This window comes from Coturnix japonica, chromosome 3 (genome assembly GCF_001577835.2).
Source record: "Coturnix japonica isolate 7356 chromosome 3, Coturnix japonica 2.1, whole genome shotgun sequence".
NCBI lineage: Eukaryota > Metazoa > Chordata > Aves > Galliformes > Phasianidae > Coturnix > Coturnix japonica.
The window spans coordinates 68,707,647-68,728,548 of NC_029518.1; the positions used below are offsets into that span (position 1 = coordinate 68,707,647).

Here is a 20,902-nt window from a genome sequence, read left to right on the forward strand (position 1 = left end):
TAAACATTATCAACTGTGGGTAGGCAACATACATTTCTCAAGTCCCCTTTTTTTCCCCAGCACACGCATCTCTGAGAAGTGAATGAAAGGCATATGAATGGCCTTTTGGGCCTGACCCCTGCTGAATTCCAGGAATCAAAAGCACTTGGAGGTGCAGGAGTCTTTGAAAGTAATTTTAAGATTTCTATGCAGCAAGCTGTAGATAGGTAATGGGCTCTGGTGCATCCTAATGAAAAAGAGCATTCATTACAAAGACTATTATGAGGCGTGCAAGAGGATAAAGTGATAAAAGTAAACGAACTCATACAACTTCAACACTACCTCTCCAGCATTCCTGCCCTCTCCCCAGACGCTTGCAGCCCAAGCACGCTGTCTGCTTCAAGTCTGTACTTTGAGTCTCTGGAAATTCCTTTGTCATCTTCTGTCCTTTTCATCACCAGTAATTTCCATTCTTCTCAATTATGTGACAGGACCAGGTTTTAAGGAGCTTCTACTGGGATAGATTTTGTTATTTTTTTATTTTTAACAAGCTCCTTCTTCCCCATTGTGCTTACTTGCTGTAAGTCACCCATCTCCACAACACAGATGGTTTCTTAGAAGACAGTTAGTGAAATGGTCACATTTTCCAAGATTGGTAGGTAGGGTTTTTTGCCTGCTTTCCCTCACTCATCCGTCTACCCACTCACATTCCCATTTTTTCATGCAAACTCACAGCATATTCTCTTCCATAATTCATTATCTCAAGATGTACTTGAGCATCTGTTTATTTTTTCATTATTTTTATGCTTTCCTGATAGATTTATCAATATTTTAGCAGTTGGTTCTTTTCATACTCTCTTCCTCATTCACACAGCTGCATGCTTCCAGTGTGGGCTTTGGACCTGGTGTAATGCTATCAGCAGCCACCCGTAACGGGTTATCTCAGCGGTGGAGTTTTCACACCTCAGATGCCAAGACAGCTTGAGTTTAGCAGTGTTACTAGGTGAGGTACATGGTGCACTGCTTTCAGGGCCAGCCGAGCACTGGAAATAGCTCTTGTGCTCTCTAAAATCTGATCTGCTCCCTTGAGCTGAATGCTGGGTGGTGGTACTAATGAGGCAGGACTACTATTTTGCAATGGGTCAGCACCAGATTTTAGCAGCAGGCCCCTTGGCTGGGTCTCACTCTGTGCCTGACCCCTCCTGGTTCACCTCCCAAATGTTTGAATCAGAAAGCCCACCTACCTTTGGGGTTTTCATATGCATCTTTGTAGAATTATCTTGATTAGGTCAAACTCAAACCGGTAATTAGCAGGACATACAAAAATGGCAGACCACAGAGCACACAGTAACCCAAGTTCTCTCCTCCAATCACCATCCCTTGCAGTAGTCTATGATGGGTGTTCATATCTCCAAAGAGGTGCACTCAGACTGACAGACTGTCCTGGCATTTGGAGAATGAACTGCTGCATGTACCTCTCTTTAGCAACAAGACTCTGATTTATTCTTGTTTGTGCAGATAATGGCTTTTCTCAATCAAAACATTTCTTTCAGAGTTTTTTCTATCATACATCAAACAGCCTTAGCCTATTAAGGAAACTAACAGTCTCTTGGAATAATGTATGACTGTAGTCCAATAACTCAAATGCTTTTCTCCAAATGTTTCCCAAACTGCAGTCTGCACGGACCTATTAGTGGTCAGTACCTGATATCTTTGTGACATTTCCTCTGCCTGTGTAAAAGTAACTGTGTTGTGTCAAAATTCTCCTTGGGTTCTGCCAAGCATGGATGGCCTTTCTTTTAAGTAAGATGCCTTCTTTCTTTTTCAGGTGTGTGAGAAAGAGAAGTTGCTCTCAGAAAGGAACCAGCTGAAAGCAAGCATGGGCGAATTGCTAGATAACTTCTCGTGTCTTTCCCAAGAAGTGTGCAGAGACATGCAGAGCCCGGAACAGATCCAAGCCCTTCACCGCTACTGCCCCGTTCTCAGACCCATGGATCTGCAGACAGCCACCACCGTCAGCCCTGCAACTGGCGTGGAACAGGGCCTAGCAACGTCGCAGTGTGTTGGGGAAGGCATGCAGTGCTGCTCAGAGCAGGGCCCAGTGCAGCTGGGAGCATCCTGGCTGCCCAACAACGTCTCAGAGAATTGCTCAGCCAGCGGCGGGGGGTTGGATGGAGCTGAGCCAGGTACTTACCCTGAGAGAGAGCTTCCGCGAGAGCAGAGTAGCCAAACGGTCACAGTAGACTTCTGTCAGGAAATGACTGATAAATGTACAACAGATGAACAGCCTAGGAAAGATTACACCTAGTGACTTGTAACCTTACCGTTACACCTGGTCAGGTGTTCTTCAGTCAGCCAGTGGCAGTGCTCATTTGTTGTCTAGAAGAACGTATTTGGTGCACACTACAGTGGTCTTAGCAGCAATACTGTTTTTAAGTATTCCCTCCTCTCTACAAGCAGGAGTTATCTTCACAATGGTGCTATCCCTTGCTCAGGCAGGGAATTACACAGTGGCAACACTGTCTGTTTTTGTATGTTGATTTCAATCTTAACAGGGATGGACATAACACCTCTGAGGACCCAACCGCAGCTTTTTTCTCAGTGGCCCATGTCACAAAACCCTAACTCAGGAATTTCCTCTGAATGTTCAATTTTTCATTGAAGACAGCTTCTTTACACATCAAAGTTTTATAGCTAAACTGTATATATTATATATAATATATATAAAATATATATATCCATATGCAAAAGTCCCTGCATGCCTCAATTTTTCTCATCCTACAAACTGGAAGCTTTCATTTATATTGTATAAACAAGTTCCAACATTCCTTTTTGTCTTCGATGCTAGAACTAGTTTGGTAACTTGTTACACCATTTTTTTTTCCTTGGTTCGCAGTTCAGCAATATCATTCAATTTGTACTTATTTATAAAATTCTAATGTTGGAATCTTATTTGAGATTTTATTATAGACAGTTTTTTTTTTTTGGCACAGCCATTTTGTGCCACTTGAGCAATGTGGATTTATTTTATTTTCTTGCAGATACTGTACAGTAATGGTCAACTTTGCCACTTGCACTGAGTTTCTGGTCAAACCTCTTTTCATAAATGAAGTTGTGACTTCAGTATAACTTGAGTATATGGTTTTCTTTGCTTTATGGCTTAAAGAAAATAGAAAAGTTTTAGCTAATAGACAAACACTCAGGAGCTCATTACATAGTAAAAACGGTCTTGCCAAATACTGAATTCACTATACAGTTTGTAAAGAAAATCTGCTTGAATTATTTTTGTATTCAGACTTCTTTCTGTTTCACAAACCAAGCTTAAGTGCTGTTAATGATGCTTTTGGATTCTTATAGGGCAAAATATATTTCACTCCTTAGAGAGAAACTTATTTGACAACTGGATCCGATCACCATATGTTCCATAAAATATAGTAAATGGAAATCACATCAATACACTTTGGCAGCTTCTTTGCCAGCCCCAGTCTGCATCCTTTACTCATGGAAGCAGCTGCTGCTCCGAGTAGTAGTCCCTGTAGCATCACCTCAGCTTTCCTCAGACCTTCCCCAGACCTGAGCTGCAGAGGTGGCTCTGGTGAAGTCAGGGATCCTGCCTAGGTAGGAAGAGTTGCAGGACCAGACCCCTCTCCGTTGGCTCTGGTTTCCCTGCAGAAGTCAAGTTAGCGCTGTACCCTCTAAGAGCAAGTCACACTCTGTCGGCACCCAGTTTGGTTGCTTGCCCTTCCAGTTCTTGTGTTCCAGGATCCACTCGTTCTACAGCATTGCCTTCAGGACAAATCACAGCTAGAAGAGCGCTGTCTCAAAGGAGACTACTCAGTGAATTGGCTTAGTTGTAACTGCATTGGATTTGTATCTGAAGCGATGTTGACTCATGTTACGACTGTGTGAGACAGCAGCTTTCCAAGCATAACATCTGTATGTACAGTGTAGACAGAAAACGTCCTCCTAATGCTTTTCTAATAATTATTATTATTCTAAGTGTACCGAGTTTTTATTTTGTGGTTCCTTGCCCTACGTGTGCCAGGTTGCGTGGCTTTATCCTGGACGACAACTGTCATGTGCTTTACTGGCTGAAACCATTAGTTCTTGCTGAGAAAAATTGACCAGCTGTTCAGACCTATTTAAAAAATAAACAAAATGTGGGGGTAGCAGCTTCTCAGTGGCACTGAGCGATACTGCAGTCTGCGCTATAGTTTACACTTAGAGGTGTGCACTGGGGCTCTCTTGAGGCACTCAGTAGATCAGCAGCTTGACTTTGGAGGAGGAATCAGCTCCCTCTCTCCCTTCTCTCACCTTCAGCCTGTGCTCATGGACGTCGCCCACTCGCCACAAAGCCTTGCTTTTGTCCTCTGCACCCACAGTCTTGTAGCCAAGCTACCGAGGAGGAAATGCATATAGCATGTGCCATGTTTGTTAAAGATACTTTTTTCCCCCGCATGTACAAAGAAAAACTAGTATATAATGTAGGAGAATATTTATGTTTAAGTATTAATCATTACTGTACAAAATCCTTACCTTTACATGTTCAAAAGTATACGAATGCCATAAACTCCTAGTTCACGTGGCTGAGAAAGGGGGAGGTGTCTTCTTGCTTTTTACAGAAGCTTAAGCTAAAAATCTCTGACCCCCTCCCACCTCCCCTCTCACAGGTAACTGCCTGAGAAGCTCCTGGGGGGTCTGATTTTCCTTTGAACTCACTGACGTTGCAAAGCAGTTCTGTGCTTCGCAGAGAAGTTTTGTTTCTATGAGACCATGGTGAAAGCTAGAATTTAAAACTAAATGTGAATCACATTATAGAGTCATAGCTACTTTGGGGGGTTGGGGGAGGGAGGGACGGGTCAACTGACACAGTATTTTAAAGATGTTTTTTCTGTTGCCTTTTTTATTTTTAAGTGACCTCCTATATATATGAATAGATAGAATGTTTTATGAGCATAAAACCAAGTTTTAACTTGCTTCCTGGCATGAAGATTTACTCTACTAACAACTCATGTGCAACTGGTACTCTTGACCTCATTCCAGCGGTTTAAAAACCCACCCTCACAACCATTGCGCTGCAGCTCTCAGTTTGACCTGGCTTCCTACAAGTGCTGGGTCTGTTAATTTTCTCTACCTTGGGAACTGATATATAAAACCACTGCTCAAATAAGCGTCTCTTCCTCAATCTTCCTCTCCTCTTGCTCTCTTTCCCTCCCCCGTGAGCTTTTCTGGATGTTTGATTTCATTCTTCCCCATTAGAAGTGGCTGGTTTTGTGTCATTGCTTCCTATATTCACATGTATCATGGTTTTTCAGTGAGTTTTTTTGGTGGTGGTGGTGGTTGTTGGATTTTTTTGTTTGTTTGTTTGTTTCTATTTTGTTTTGAGGTTTTTTTGCTATTCTGAACCACATGGCTCTCAAAGCTGTTACTGGGCTAACTTTAAAGGAAGGCACTGGGAGAATTAGACTTGGACATCAGTTGGCATACCCAACTGCTCTTTTCGTGAGGTCAAAGCAACTGATCACAAAGATACCATTTGGAAAAACAAAACAAAACGGCTGACTGTAATATTTACTGATTTGAAGAATTTGGTTAATGGTCACCATGGTCTTAAGAATCTCTTTGCATTTGTCAAAGAGGATATTGGCAGCATCAGGCATTACGTAGGAGAGGTGTGATGAGACCCAGCCCTCTCCCTGCTGTGTGCTGCACAGCTCCATGGGCATGTGAGTCCTTCACAAGTTGTCCAGTCTGTATCTAATCCTCCTCTTCCTTTGCCATTGCTCTACCTGTATTGCCAAGAAACCTCATTTCATTTAGGCTTGTTATGCTTTGTCAGGTGAGTACTACACTATATGATGTGTTTGTTTCTCTGCGTTCTCTGGGGGTGCCTTGAACACAATTAAAGCTCATTGCAAGCTGATTCTGGAACAAAAAAGGTAGTGCAAAAAAAGAAAAAGAAAAAAAAACATCAGAGAAAACAAAACAGAAAAGAAGCAAAACAAAAGCAAAAATGTTGGCTGTCTTATCAGGAGACCCCAGTATTTATATCACAGACTTCCTAACATACAATGACTCAGGCGTCAGAGTTTGATGCTGCAGTATAAAACTATTATTTTATATATTTTGCGAGTAATTTATTAAATGTCTTTCTAAGGGTATATGCTGCTTTTAAGATGCACTATATTTTTGGATCTAATCCTTGTATTATTTTTTTCCCAAGGAAGTAAAATGAGTTGCAAAGGCAAGCCATGGTGATTAGTATGCTAACTGCTACTTCTCTTTAAAAAGGAGAGTGGGAACTAGATAAATAACTTAGCTAAATGGATTAACTGCTGCCGGAGGAATGATTAATGCTGATAGCATGGTTGTTAATCTGGAGTTCAACACTTTGTCAAGTCTGCATTCTAAAGAGCGCTTAAATAGAAGTTAAAACGCATAGATAGATATAGTTAGATTTTTTAATATGTAACTTTATGATTGCCTAATAAAGACAAATCTGCATGCTGGAATCACTATAATCCTGTAATAAAATAAAAGCTGATCCACTAGGAGAAAGCATGATGAAGCACTGTACTTCCAGTCAACACAACAGCCTCACTCGTGTCACGGAATGCACTGCTGTGGTTGTTGAAAAGAGCAATGGGTTTCCAGAATGAACCTCTAGTGATTTTTTCAATGAGACAAAGGGAATGCTGGCCAGGTTTACACCAGCTTGCGCTTCAGTCCACTTTGTTTCCTCTACTGCTGCAACAAGGAGCGCTGCTTTCACCTTGTTCTGATCTGACATGCGTTTGGAGGTGTCTTTGGGTGAACGGTGTAGCCCATGCTTGTAGCATTTTAAAAGTGTATATTTTAGATCTGTCTAGAGAAGATTTAGCTTCAGTGTGAGCAGTGGAGCTGATGGCCTTGCAAAAGGAGGGATCTGCTCAGTCTAGGAGTGAGGTGAAACTAAAATCATTGTCGTAACAAACTGACACTCCCTTTCCTGCTAGAAATTTTCTCCACAGGTTTTTGACTTCATTTCAGTTTTGTCTCTGCCAACCCAGCCCAAGTTAATTTTAGATATCTATAATACATGTATGTACATATACATACATTTAGAATTCTAGTCAGAGTGTGTGTTTGTGTATTTTCCTGTTTATAATACCTATGTGTATATTTATAATACTCCTTAGAGTATTTCGTGACTCAGGCATCAGGTCTGATGCTGCAGAATCCAATATATGTGTATATGCATATGTTCAAATACTGTGTGTATATTTAAAAGATCTATTGTTGGTGGTCTGTAGAATAATTTTTCTCTTTACTCTCCAAATGTTAATGGCATTACTTGGAAAGACTAAATGTACAGTATTTTCCTACACTCCACCAAGATAGGTATTATTATTTATATCAAAGTCAAATATTGATATGCATTTTAAGGTATTACACATACGGTGTTGGAATTTTTTGCAAATAAAACCACTTTTTGGCAGGAAAGAATCCTAAAAAAACCTTTTCATAAGGTAATGACCCCCAACAAACGACTGCTGAAAACACAGCTGGATGACTCCTGTTCTTGTATGGCTTTTGTGGGAAGAGCCCTTTCTATGTTTGAAACGGCTGCTGCAGGGCCTCTATTGTCCCTTTGGGCTCATGGCAGCTGTCAGTGTTGGAGTTCATTGACTGCATAGAAGCAGAGCTGGGCCCGAGCTACAAGCCCAGCCAGCCCCTCATAGCTGGGAGCCAGGGCTGCCAGTGGGACTCAGCCCCATAGCAAAGGAGCATGGTCCCGGGACACACAGGATTTGCACAGGATGCTGGTACCTTGTGTTTGTGATATACCTGAGAGAAACGTGCATGCTCTAGATACTGTTTCCACTACTGGTTGTGCTCTGACTGAAGCTATCTGGATCCCGCAGACTGGCAGGAACTATACTAAACACTTTGGTGATATTTGATGCGTGTCTGTTTACCACTGATTTTAAGAATCACCTTTGATTTCAAGGGTGGGGATGTCCTAAGAGTTTGTTCCAGAACCAGTTGGTTACAAGTGCACCTCTTATATATGCCTTACAAACTTCAGAGGCCATATTCAAAACAGGGTTTTATCAGTGTATGCAAGGGGGTGCAGCCCCTCTTCTCTTCCTCCCCAGGTCAAACAGAATGGACAGTTTTCACACATATCTACCTGTATAACCCTCTGTACCTCTCATAACTGGTCAATGACTGTAACAGGTTACATCAGGTGTTTTTTCTACATACTTTTTACACAAATTCTATGCGATTAATGTAACTTAATTCAATGCATCATTTTATTGTACTAGTTCTTAAGCTTGTCTTTATTTTTTTTCTAGGTGACTGTGGTTTCTTGTGATTTTTATTGTATAAATAAATGAGGTGGCTGTTGATGCTTACTCTCTGTTACTAAGAATTTTTACCTTTTTGGAAGAAAGCATTGCTATGAACTAATGAATTTAAAACGTCATTTACTCATTGTAAATACAGTATTGTGCAAAAAAAACAAAAATGGAAAAAAAAAAAAAAAGCACCCGACCCTTTTCATTCATTTGAATTGCTAGTGTTAACTGAATTTTGTCTAGACACCATTTCTGTTGATGAAATAAAGACATATCATTATGTATTGTAAACCAGCTCATCTTGACTCTGAAATCACTGTCGCAGTCCTTGGTTGCGTGGGGATGGAGTTGGTTGGGGGTGGCCTGGAGGCGGCTGATGCTGCCTGGAGGATGCATCTTGACAACAAGACCTCCGCTCACGTGGTCACATTTCGGATTCACTTGATGTCTTTGATGCAGGGGTTTGGTTGTCTTTCATTTGATCGGGAACAGCTGAAGGTGTTTGGTGGCAGAAAAGAAATAGGTTGGGAAGATCAAACACTCTCTATACCCATTCCACTTATGCTTGACTTAAGGCAAATCTTCTATGTCTTTGCTTTGGTATTGTAAAGTTTCAGTGAACGTGTACAATGTCAAGGATGGAGGTTGGGGTTTATTATTTCCCCCCATAGAAAACTTGAGAGAAATTGGAAGAGGTTTATGCAGAAACAAGAGGAAAAAAGAAAAAGAAAAAAAGAAAAGAAAAAAAGAAAAAAAAAAAGATTGAATATTTCTGTGTGTAACTCAAGCATTCTTTTCTGAGTAAGGAACCTGTGCCACTGATCATTTGCATCACTCACACTGCATAAAATCCAGACAGAAAAGAAGAGATGCCATCAGCCTGGAGCTGCTTCTTGCCTGAGCGCCAGATCATGGCAAAGAAAAGACCATTTGGTCCCTCTGGGGACTGGCATTTTAACACCAGATGAGCAACCATGTGTCATGTGCCCTGGGCCAGTGCCCTAAAGGATGTCAGCTGCATCCTGTTTGGTTGGAAGCATGTGATGTTGCCTGTGATTTTTCACCTGAAAATTTACATGGAGGAAAAGCAGAAGTACTGCTTTACAAAGTCCCCCAGTTTTCTGAGTCTCGCTCTTAAGCACATAAAAAGAACACTTACCACCCTCCCAAGTCTGTTTCCACTGCATATCATCACAGCCTAAAAGCAGGGCATGTGCTGTACCAAAAGAGCTTCTCCATCCTTGGTCAGTTGTTGCTGACACTTTAACGACCACCATCTTAAACATTTTCCTTTTTTTGTGCTTTAAAAAACACTGCAATTAAAAGCAATCCTTATGTTTGATTCCATTTTTTTTTCCTGCTGGTCTGCTTGTCTTTCCTGTAGAAGGCTTAAATGATTAAGGAAACTGGCAGAGCAAACAAGCTTCTTCTTGCTACTGAAGTGATGAGCACATCAATAGTAGATGCAAGCTGTTATAAACTTGGCACATAAAAGCAGCCAAGAGCATGTGGCCAGAAAAAGGCTTTTAGATAGTCAGAGTGCTTTATTTGCTGGGTACACAACTGGAAGGATTGCTTTCTTGGGCTACTTACACCTCGGAAATCTGACCTTACAGAGTCAATCTTGTCTTGGCAAACTCAAAATGAGATCTTTGTACTTTCACTTGTCTTCAGTTAATCTATATGAACTAAAGCAAACAGATTAAGATTCTCATGAGCTGGTTCCAGAGTTCTTCTAGAACAGAACTGAAGAAAAGCACAGGTGTTTTTTTAAATTAATTGCCTGGTTTTACTTAGTTTCAATTTTGAATCTGGAAGTACTAACTATGAAAACACCACATGAGCATGGAAAGTCTCTCTCAGAGCCTGAGGATTGCATTGGCACAGGCAGAACAATAGCAGCAGAATATCCTTCAGATGAGATCTTATTCTGTGCCCAAGCTTCTTCAGCTTCCTTCTGTGCTTGATCCATCTTTTATGCACTGGCTGCTGAGCTCTGGGTAGATAGGGGCCACACTGCCTTCCAGATTACTTTCACACTAAATTAACCTTTCCTTGTCAGAGTCTTGGGCCTTCTACTACCATTAAGGTCTATTCATCAGGCTGGTTGCTGATATGAACACTACCCATGTGCATCACAAATTGTACATCCCAAAGCATCCTTCCAAAGATGCCGGGCTGGTTCTGCAGTGGCAACACGTACTGGCAAGCTCCAGCTCAGCCTATGTGAGAAAAATCTTGAAATGTGGAGCAAGCTACTTATGAACATCAGCAATCAGAGTACAGTATTGGTGGGACTGGCATAAAATTGAGGAATGGGACAAGCGTTTTCTTCCTTAAACATTAGAATGTAGCACTGTAAGGGAACAGAGAGGGAGACAGTAGCAGATAATCGGCATTTTATCTTTCTGCTGAAGGTGGTTTGTGCTCATTGCCTTAGTTTATCTCTTGTCCTCAGAATGCAATTACTTTTTCATGATAGATGATAGTTCTAGGAGCATGCTCTGAAAGATAACAAGAGAAAGAAGGCATGAAGTTGACCTGGCTTAAAGAAGAAAAGGAAATGTAGTCATAACGATTAACCCAGACCCCACCACATATGTAGATGAGGAAGAGGGATGCTGATAGCACACTTACCTTGGCTTCATTCAGTGCTAAGGGGTGGCTGAGGGGAGGGGAAACAACTTACTTTTAAACCAAATACATTAATCCCAAAGTAACTTGCTTGAAAGTAGTGACTACATCTTATCGCCCTTTCTTCACATGTTAAGGACTTTGTATTTCTGTTGCCTTAAAACCCCACAAAGACAGACTTGGCAAGGCGAGCTCCACTTCCAGAAATCCAGTTTGTCTGTCTGTTGCTATGCAAATCCGTGGAGAGGTTCATTATTTATCAGTCACTGTGACCCCCAAAGTTTGTCATTTTCTTATTGTCTGTGCCTGTGCACTCAGTGAAGTGGTGCCTTTGGGTGATCAAGCAGATCCTGCAGGATCACTGCTATACTCTCAGTCATCATCACAGGCTTTCCAAATGCTCCAAGGCAAAGAACAACATGTAGAATACAAATAAATTTTTTTTTTTCTTTGCTAATCATGTCATTCATGTGCAGATTCCCATTGATACCAGAATAATTCCTACATGCCTTTGTGCCTCTAATTCCCAGTTATCCTCTGCAAATGCAGTTACATGGAATTCACTGCAGATGATTTCCCTGAGCTGTGTGCTGAGCCACTCCTAAGGTCTCCTTGCCCACCAGAAGGCTTGAAGCATGCAAGAGGTGCCTCTTTGTTCCACAGCTGCATCTCCCCCTGAATAAAGAAGTTAGAGTGTGACTAGAGATGCAGAACTATGCGTGTACCAGCTGTATGTCTTAGCAGATAACATAACCTGTATTCTCTAGGACCTATCTATCATATTCTAAGTCAACCTTGGAAATGACCATGTTGGAGCCAGTTTGTGTTAAAAAGATTGCTCACTAACTCCTTAAAGCATGCTGACAGCATTCCTCAGTACTGAGGGTTTGGCCTTGCATGCAGCATGTCCCGGCTGCATGCAGATGACAAATTTCCCATCAATACAGAGATTCATAGCGGTATTTATCCTAGGTGTCCATCATGGTGGGCTTAGCTTACCTGTGTACTCTGTGGGGCTCTTGTCACTGTGTTAGGTGAACTAGAATCAGTAGCAAATTACTGTTGTCATGGAGCGACTCTCCTATACTTTGCCACGTGCTTTCCCTGATACAATGAAGGTCCTGTTTTGGTGATCTTTCCTCAGAACTTTTTAATTCTAAAGTCTGACCAGAAATGGCTGAAGGAAAAGATATTTCTTACTAAAGGAACAGAATCTTGAGAATGTTTTGGCTTTGAAAAGCTTAACAAATGAACTTCTTTGTTTTTGAGATTTCTGCTTCTCTCACTTCTGCATTCTGATCTGAATGAACCTTCAACAAATGCAATAACCAAAAATCTGAATAGAAAATAATGTGTGATCATTTGGGGTGTAAAATTAATCAGCTGCAGCATCAATATTTTTCAAGCTTTTATACCGTATTTAGACAGAAAGCAGAGAAATGGCCCTTCGCCTTCACCTGTTCTAGACAGGAAAGTTTGAGGTAGCTGATAATCCTCACTGTGGCTAAATGATGCTTCTGTCAGAATCCTACCAAGTGAAAGACATTTCTTCCTTTCTCTATATATAGTTGGTTTGATTACAGCTCAGATCTGAAAAGTTGACTCCTCATGTCAAACGCACATCTTGTGTTCAATTTCCTATTGAGATATTTAGTGCCAGCTTTCAGTGAAGGATTTAATGCACTTTCCCCTTAAAGTCTGACAGTAACCTTTCTTCCAAAGAAGAATTCCTCTGAGGAATTTCCCTGTTCTGTTCATACACGCAGTAATGTTCAGGTGCAAGACTGACATGATGTACCAGCGTACAATTGTACTGAAAGTGGTATCATTAAATGCTGTAGCAAAGTGCACTACCCAAAATAGTGACTGAATTTTATACAGAAGTGCCCTGAGAATATCATGAGCCACACTTACACTTGCTGGCAATAGTCTCATACATAGTCATACAGGCAGCATGCCAGAAAAGGCGTTACTTTCAGGAATAATGACGTTGCTTTGCAAACTGCATGTATTTCTCTGCAAGCTCTCACCTGAAAGATAGGTTTGTTGTCATCAAACATTAAAAGTTGCCAAGTAACACCTATGAATTCTCAACAGGGACTGAAAGTCTGACTTGCTTAAAACCTTTTGCATGTCATCTTTTTAATTATTTTTTCTCATCAGAGTATCAAAAAATGAAACAAAAAGAAACAGAACACCTAAAAATGAACAGGTAGAACTCCAGGCCTTCTCCCTATACCAGAAAAAGCAGTTGCAAGTAGTTGAATTGCACCTAAATGACAATTTAACATGGCTTATGAGGTCTATTTAGATATTATGGGAACTGTAACTCAGCGAAAAACGGAATCATGAGCAGTTTGTTCATGAATGGGGTGTGAGAGGATTTTCTGCTTCTTGCCAGAAAGATTTTCAAATATTGTTTGTTGTTTCTGTTTTCAATTTTCAAACATTATTTTTAGGAAGTGTGAAATTAAACAGAACTGATAACTTGGAGCATCGTGTGAACTAATCTTCTGTTTCTTGCATGCCCTAAACAAAGGTGTATCTGTGGGCTTGCTGCTGTGAGAATTTGTAAGGAAAGGGGCAAACCCCATGATTTGAAGCAATCAGAAGTGAAGGGAGGCAAAAGCAAAGCAAGGCAAAGTGAAGCGAAACAAGAAAAGAAGGGAAAAGGAAGGAAAAGATCTACTTATTTGTGCTGGGAGGCAAGCATGACATTAACACTGAGTGTAAGCAAGTTTGGAACATCCAGACAATACAAAGAGCTGATGGAAACGGAGTTCTGCAGCACATCTGTTTTCCCCGTCAAAGCACACCAAGGGTATGGGGCACGATCACAGCCGTGGCGGTGCCAGGAGGGCTAGAAGAGCTGCCCCGGACACCTGCACCCCCTGCCCGCTCCCCGGGGCCGGTTCAGGTCTGGGCCCCCCGCCCGCTCCCCTGCGGCCGCTACTTACCATCGACACGCGACGTCCCATGGCCGCGGGCGGCGGCGGGCTGCCTGCCGGGCTGTCCTCCTCGCATCGCTGCCCCTCGGAGCCGGAACAGGAGGCGGAGTCGGGACCGGAGCCTCGGCGTGAGGCGGCGCTCTCGCTGTCGCTGCCCGCCCGGCTCTCGGAGAGCACCCGGGAGAGGAAGCTGGACTTGCGGGTGCCCGGGCAGTGCCCGCTGTCCGGGGATTCTCCGCGGTTCTCCTCCAGGTCGCGACAGACGCTTACTCGGCTCTGCTTGCGGAGAACTCGGCGGCCCGCCCCCGTTCCCGGCCCGGTCTCGCCCGGTCCCGACGCCCGCGGCGCCTCCTCGCTGCTGGAGGAGGGCGGCTGCTGCTGTCCTTGGTGCTGAGCCGAGCTGTGCCTGCGGCGCGGCGGGGCGGCGGCGCGGAGCTCTCCGTGGTTCTGATGGCCCGGCTGTCCAAGAGGGTCGGGCGGGGCGGGGGTGCTCGAGGGGGCGGTGGGGGGCGGCGGGGCCGCGGCAGAGCGTGGAAGGGAGGTGTCGGCGGCCAGGCAGGCGGGTGGGACCACGGAGTTCTTCTTGGAGTTGTAAGGACTGGCCTCGTCATCCGCAGGGCCCAGTGGCTGCCGCGGTCGCCCGTAGAGGGTCTTGTGGATCTTCTTGAGGCCCAGGTGGGCAATTTCTAGGATGTTGAGGAATAGGGAGACCGCAGCAATGCTGTGCATGAAGACCATAAAGATGGTCTTCTCTGTGGGTCGGGACACAAAACAATCCACTGTGTTAGGGCAAGGGGGCCGAGTACATTTGTAAAGGGGTGACATGTGAAATCCATACAAAAGATACTGACCTATCATAAAGCCCACTTCAACCACTGAGCGGGTCAGGATATGTAGGACATAGGTGCGCAGCAGAGACCCTCTTAAGGGTGCCTTATTCACTTTCTTCTGTTCTTCCAGCTTTCGCAGCTCCCTCTCCACTCTCCGGTGTTCTTCAGGCATGGGCTCCAGGTCTTCTAGCTGAGCCCGCAGGTGGGCTTTCCTCTTCTGTCGTTCTTTCTCTAGAGCCCTTAATCTGTACAGTGCATGGGCCATGTAAACAAGAGATGGAGAGGATACAAATATAATCTGCAATACCCAGTATCTGATCAAAGAGATAGGGAAGGCCTTGTCATAACATATATTGCTGCAGCCAGGTTGCTCTGTGTTGCAGATGAATTCTGACTGCTCGTCATCCCAGACATCCTCAGCAGCCACTCCCAGCACTAGCATCCGGAATATGAACAGGATTGTGAGCCAGATTTTGCCAACTATAGTGGAGTGAATGTGCACTTCTTCAAGGATACTGCCCAACAAGTTCCAGTCGCCCATGGTCAGAAGTTCATATCTAAAGTATAAAAAATAGTGTTATTTTAATACAGTACTGAATTTCTTTTCAAACTGACCCTTTCGAGTATATACAAATTACATACATATCCCTTGGATGGAAAGAGACATCTTACAAATTCATTGTTATTTTCTATTTAATAGGTCATTAAATGAATGTAGACCCTACAATTAGTAGTAGAAGATGCAAAGTGAGATTATTCTAAGGGAGACTGAGTTTGGCTATAAGCCACAATACTTCAACTGCCTACACTTTTACTATATTTTCCACCCACCACAAAAGAAGACACTTTTTTTTTCACTTTGCAAATCCACTGCCAACAATAGATTAATTCTACACCTACTCCATTCCTGTCTGCGGCTCTGCTAAAGCTTTGGGTGAAAAACAACTGAAACAACTTATAAAGCTTTCATTTATTTAAGAAAGTTTTGGGAAGTATCCTGTAAGTGTGACAGAAATATTTTATATTGTACCACAAGGTGGTAGCATTATTAATGTCACACATTCAGTATTTTCCTGTCTACTAGGCTTAACAGTTCACTTTTTTTTTTTTTTTTTTGCCTTGAAATACAAAATTGCAAATACATATAATTTACACATAACTGTACACATATAGTCATATGAATTTTATTCATAAATTAAGAATGCGTCTAGGATTCGTATCTTGAATTTTGTGCATTTAAAGTCTCACTGAATCACTAAAACTCTTTCTTGATTATAAATTTTAACATGTGAAATAAATTAAGCAGAAAACACATAAAAGTGCTGTGAAGATCTTTAGCTATAAGTGTGAGATGATCTTTTTAACCACCTCTTTCCCAGAAGCTCTGTGATTCATCACTGATCTATGTGCAGTTGCAAGATGTTTGATAGCCAAGCCACCTCTCCAGAATATCTTGAGGAGCTTCAGGTAATGTAGGAAATGGAAATTCACAAATTGTGTATTTGTGAATGCAGCCCATAGTGTTTGCTGTGTTCGTGGAATGCTTTTGCTAACATACTAATAAAACATTGAAAGCAACTGGGGTCATCTCTACCTCATAGTTCTCACTTAAATTTTATTTGCTAATCTACTTTTTAAGGCTTCCAGATTCCAGGAAACTACAGTCTTTTGTAAAGTGCCATTTTGAGGTTTCTTTAAGTTGGCTTATTATACTGTGATGCTTTCCCTTAAAATCTGTTCTTATAGGATCGCAGTGTGAACGTTCACATGCTAAATTCTCTCTATAAAATGAAAAGTAACAGAAGGGATCCATCTCTACAGAAGTTGTAGTTTCAAAGAAATCAGCCAAAATTGCCTTACAACCTTATGCTTCCATTTTTTCCCCACCTTTCCTCTCCCTATTTTTACCTGAGCCATGTGTAACAGAGTAGTTTCAGATTACTGTAAGAAGGTGATCTCAAATATCAGTTGTATCACTGTATGACAGAATATATAGTTCTACTGGAGACTGTACATACCTGGGACTTTTCTCCTTATATCATCTGACTACCTTTGCGGCTATCTCAATATTCATATGTGATCAGTTTAAAGATTAAATATACATGCACATGATCAGAATCAGATGGAAATCCACAGTCACTGGCAGAGGAAGCTTTTTTCCTTCTTTCTTTTTCTACTTCTTTTTTTGTTTTCTCTTGAAGTTCATTTAATTACTTTCCAATATTCAGGTCACCTCTATATTATATTTGTGCCAGGATCTATTTAGAGGTGACTTGCAGAGTTAAGTCTTCCTTAATTTTATCAACTATATATTAAAATAGAGCTGGAATTGATGGTTAAAACGCAATACGTCACTGCCTGAAATCATTTTTTGTCCTGCAGCCATTACATTTCAGAAGGGGCAATATGCACATCTAACATACTTAAAATTCCACACCTGCCAAAACCCACAAACTGGCCCAGTTGATCCACTGGAAGTGAATAATATCATTAAATAAAACTGCAAAAAATAACAGCCTTCATACATTTCTGTCTTTACTGAATTATATTTCTTCTCCAAAAAGATTAAAAGTTTAGATTCAAGGACTCCTGTTTTTAATTTGAATTGCTATCAGTCTGATGCTATCTGCCTGTCCTGCACTACCCTGGGCAGATGTTTCTTTCCTGCTTGCTTACCTTAAGAGAAAGTCTTTGGTTGTTCATTCCTAGAACATGGTAGTAGCATGTAGAGTTGCTGAAGGCTGTAGCTTGGAAAACTTCCTTCACAGTGCTTCTTTTTTTTCTCAGTGCCAAAGCATAGATGAGGTACTTGGAGCAGACTTCTCCGTTCTTTGCATCTGGATGCTTAGATCACTCAGTCTAAACTCTGCGTGTGTGATTTTAAACCATCAGATTATAGGATGGCGCCTCTAGCCAAAATTATCATGCAATTATTTTAGTCAGTGGCATCTATCAAAGCCATTCCCTTCAGGCTCAATTTATTTGGCAATAGTTTTTAAAGTCCCTATGCATCGTTTTGTTCAGTTCTTCAAACATTGTGTCTCCACCCATATCCTAAATTACATTTTCTTTCGTATAGTGAATAAATGAGCACCTTTTAGAGCCATATACATTCCTGCATTTTCTTTACATTCCATTAGTTTCACTCTGAATCAATGCCAAAGAATCGATCGGTCATGTCCGATTTCATACTCTGTTGCCTGGTGAGTTAATTTGGTCTGCTGGAGGCTGATTCTTTGCAAATGGAGTTGCTTAGACTTAAGTTGTTTAGAAACACAGGCCTTCAATGGAGGAACCTTTCAGTTGGGTTACAGTCACCCTTATAGACCATTCAGGATTTGCATCTGTGAGAGACATGACCTAAAAAAAGATTATGAGTTTTTAAAATAGGATTTCTTGAGACCTTAGATACGAGATGAGGCTCTGATGCTAAAAAAAAATCCACTGCCTATTTCTGCACTTTATGGAAACCCCAAATTATTTTTTCCTTTGACCTTTCCTTCCTCTCGACCTTTGTCAGCACCTCTCTTTTGGGTCACTCTGCATTAGCCAGATTCCTCTGTCCTTCACCCAAACTTGAATGCTAAGGAGTGAGTTAAAATACATACACTTCTGTCCTAAGAGGTGCAGGACTGTTTTCCACTTCTGTCTCTTCTCCCTAAGGGTTTTCCCACTTGTTCTCAAAATACACCATCCCCAATCTTTTGTGGTTAGCTCAGATCTACATAGCAATGAATCCACTCTGGCACAGGCTGCTGGTCTCTCTGAAAGCTGTTTGTGTTCAGAGCCTTTCCCCACAGCAAACAAGGTGGCTATAATACCTTTTCTTCATCCTCAGTATAACACAGAAGGTATACAGTTTGTGTATACTTTTCAAATGCTTTAAGGGAGGTAGCACTACACCACTCCATACTCCTGAGAGATGTGTTAATACTCAACCCAAAGAGCCAGAACTCCCAGAGTGTTTCTTACCCATAAGCGCCCTTTTTTGCTCTGTTCAGTGAAGAAACTTGAAAACTGCTCAGGTGTGATTTACCCATCCTGATGGAGAACTTGCTTTGCTGCTGCCAGATGAAGCAGCTGATTGGTGGGTTGGCACGTTTTTCTGCCACCTCTTCTCTCTCTCACAGGTGACAGCACCAGGACAGATAGTATCCATCACTTAGCCCTCATCATAGGCTCAGGGTTAAGTGCTGGCATCTCCGAGAGTATGGGAGGTGACAGCAGGCTGCCTAGGGACAATTTGCCATGTTTCTACTTTAGCAGCGTAGTAATTGGTGTTGTTAGAGGATTGCTCATGCAAGCTTGCTAATGGACCGTAGAATAAATTACACATGAAGGGGAAGAAAGGCCAGGGTATACGGGATGGTAGTAGGAAGACACAGGTCTTCATGTAGTCTTTTGCATTTGGAGGTGAGAGAGAATTTGTGGTACCTGAGGAAACTCTTGTTATAAGCATAGAATCATAGAATCACTAAGGTTGGAAAAGACCTTCAAAATCATCCAGTCCAACCACCCACCTATCACCAATATTTCCCGATAACTGATGTCCTTCATCATGACATCTGAATGCATAATGTATAATAACAGTGTCGAATAACAGCATCTGTCATAGGTGAAAGAGCTTACAGTGTGAATGCTAGCAGGAGGCAGATGGTTGTGTCTGTGTGTAGGCAGCTCTCAAGCACAAGCCTACCACTTGCCTGCTGCAACCCACTTGAGTTGGAAAAGCAGAAGCATGTCAGAATCTAGTGGGACACACAAGGACCAACAACAAGGAGAACCAGCTGTAGGCCATCATGAAGCCTCTTCTCAGTTTGGTCTTCTCCAGACTGAATAAATCCAGGGACTTCAGATGCTCCTCAAACATTTTGCCCTCAGATACTTCACCATCTTCATAGTCCTACTTTGGATGCTCTCTGATAGCTTTATGTTTTTATATTGATGGGCCAAAACTGCAACCAGTGCTTGAGGCGAGGATGCACAGCACAAGCGTAGAGTGAGGCAATCCCTTCCCTCACTCAGCTGGCAGTGCTAGGCCTAAAGCACCCCAGAATGTAGTTGGCCTTCTGGCTATTAAAGCCAACTTTGCAACTTGACTGATTTAATAAATTCTAAGAAAGCTAAGAATTCCTTAAATCTACTTCTTGGCTCACTTCAGCAATGCAGTTTTACTGCATGAAGATGAATTGGTAAAGACTATCTTCCATCTGGCTTTAGAACAAAGACAATTAGCTGAAAGAAACTGGAGAGATGTAGAGTGCTGAACTGGCAGCTAAAGCATTGCACTGGAGCTTGAAGAAATGACATTCCACCAGTCTATTATTCCACATAGACAGCTAGCCAGCAACGGCCTATGTAGGCCTTAGAAATCCCTCAACACTTATGATCCCCATGCTTTGTGATGTACACCTCTGTCTCCTCCATAATCCCTCCTGTATGAACTTTGACTTTGGACTATCTTCCAATACCTGTGTCAATTATGATTTTTTGAACCAAATACTGGAAAAATGTGTGTTGGATGAAAGGAGGCATAGGCTACACTACCAAAGTGTACATGGAGTGAGACTCTCAAAGGGATGCCTGTTACTCTTCCAGGGGAAAAAAAAGAAAGTAAATATTAGATTCAAAACTACCTTTTTCCTCAACAAAAAAAGGCAATGATTTTGGGAAGCCAGGAATGGCACGGGTTGCAATTCATAAATGGTTTAGAGGAAAGTTTGTAGTTTGAGGGATATGATTTAACTGGGAAGTATTGGTGATGGTTGGACTGGATGATCTTCTAGGTCTTTTCCAACCTTGATAATTCTGATTCTGTGATTCATTAAATTGTTTGATTTCTGATGCACTTAACTTCACTAAAAATAAGCAGTATGTAATAGAAGCAGTCATTGTACGAGAGCAGCAGCTGATCCCCTCCATGTTTTTCAGTCAGAACATCAACATAGCTACTCAGTTACACAAGCTAACAGAAGTCAATTTTAGCGCTACTTCACAGCATTTGTAGTTACCCCCCCATCAGCCAGCAGTTCTGGAAAGGGCTTTTGTTTGCCTGCAGGTTCACAAATAAGGCTATAGATTTATAGAGCGTAATTTTTGCATACATCCACCAAATTCCCTATTAAAGAACCAAGTCACAAACAATGTTACAAGAACACTCTGAGCCAAC

General features: G+C 42.0%; 2 protein-coding genes across 5 annotated transcripts in view; one reads left to right on the plus strand and one right to left on the minus strand.

Annotated features, from left to right (window-relative positions):
- The window catches only part of BACH2 (BTB domain and CNC homolog 2), a 180,521-nt gene extending 171,909 nt beyond the window's left edge, over positions 1-8,612 (plus strand). For all 4 annotated transcript variants that reach the window (XM_015858930.2, XM_015858928.2, XM_015858931.2 and 1 more), the window contains one exon: positions 1,808-8,612. In XM_015858930.2, the coding sequence (XP_015714416.1) occupies positions 1,808-2,287 (480 nt within the window). In that variant the 3' untranslated portion in view covers positions 2,288-8,612. The remainder of the gene's footprint in view (positions 1-1,807) is intronic.
- Positions 5,311-15,283, minus strand: GJA10 (gap junction protein alpha 10). Its single transcript, XM_015858879.2, has 2 exons — positions 13,913-15,283; positions 5,311-10,825 (listed from the first exon to the last, which is right to left on the minus strand). The coding sequence occupies exons 1-2, from the start codon at positions 15,272-15,274 to the stop codon at positions 10,787-10,789; spliced, it is 1,401 nt and encodes a 466-aa protein (XP_015714365.1). The 5' UTR covers positions 15,275-15,283; the 3' UTR covers positions 5,311-10,786.
- Between the last annotated feature and the right edge of the window lie 5,619 nt (positions 15,284-20,902).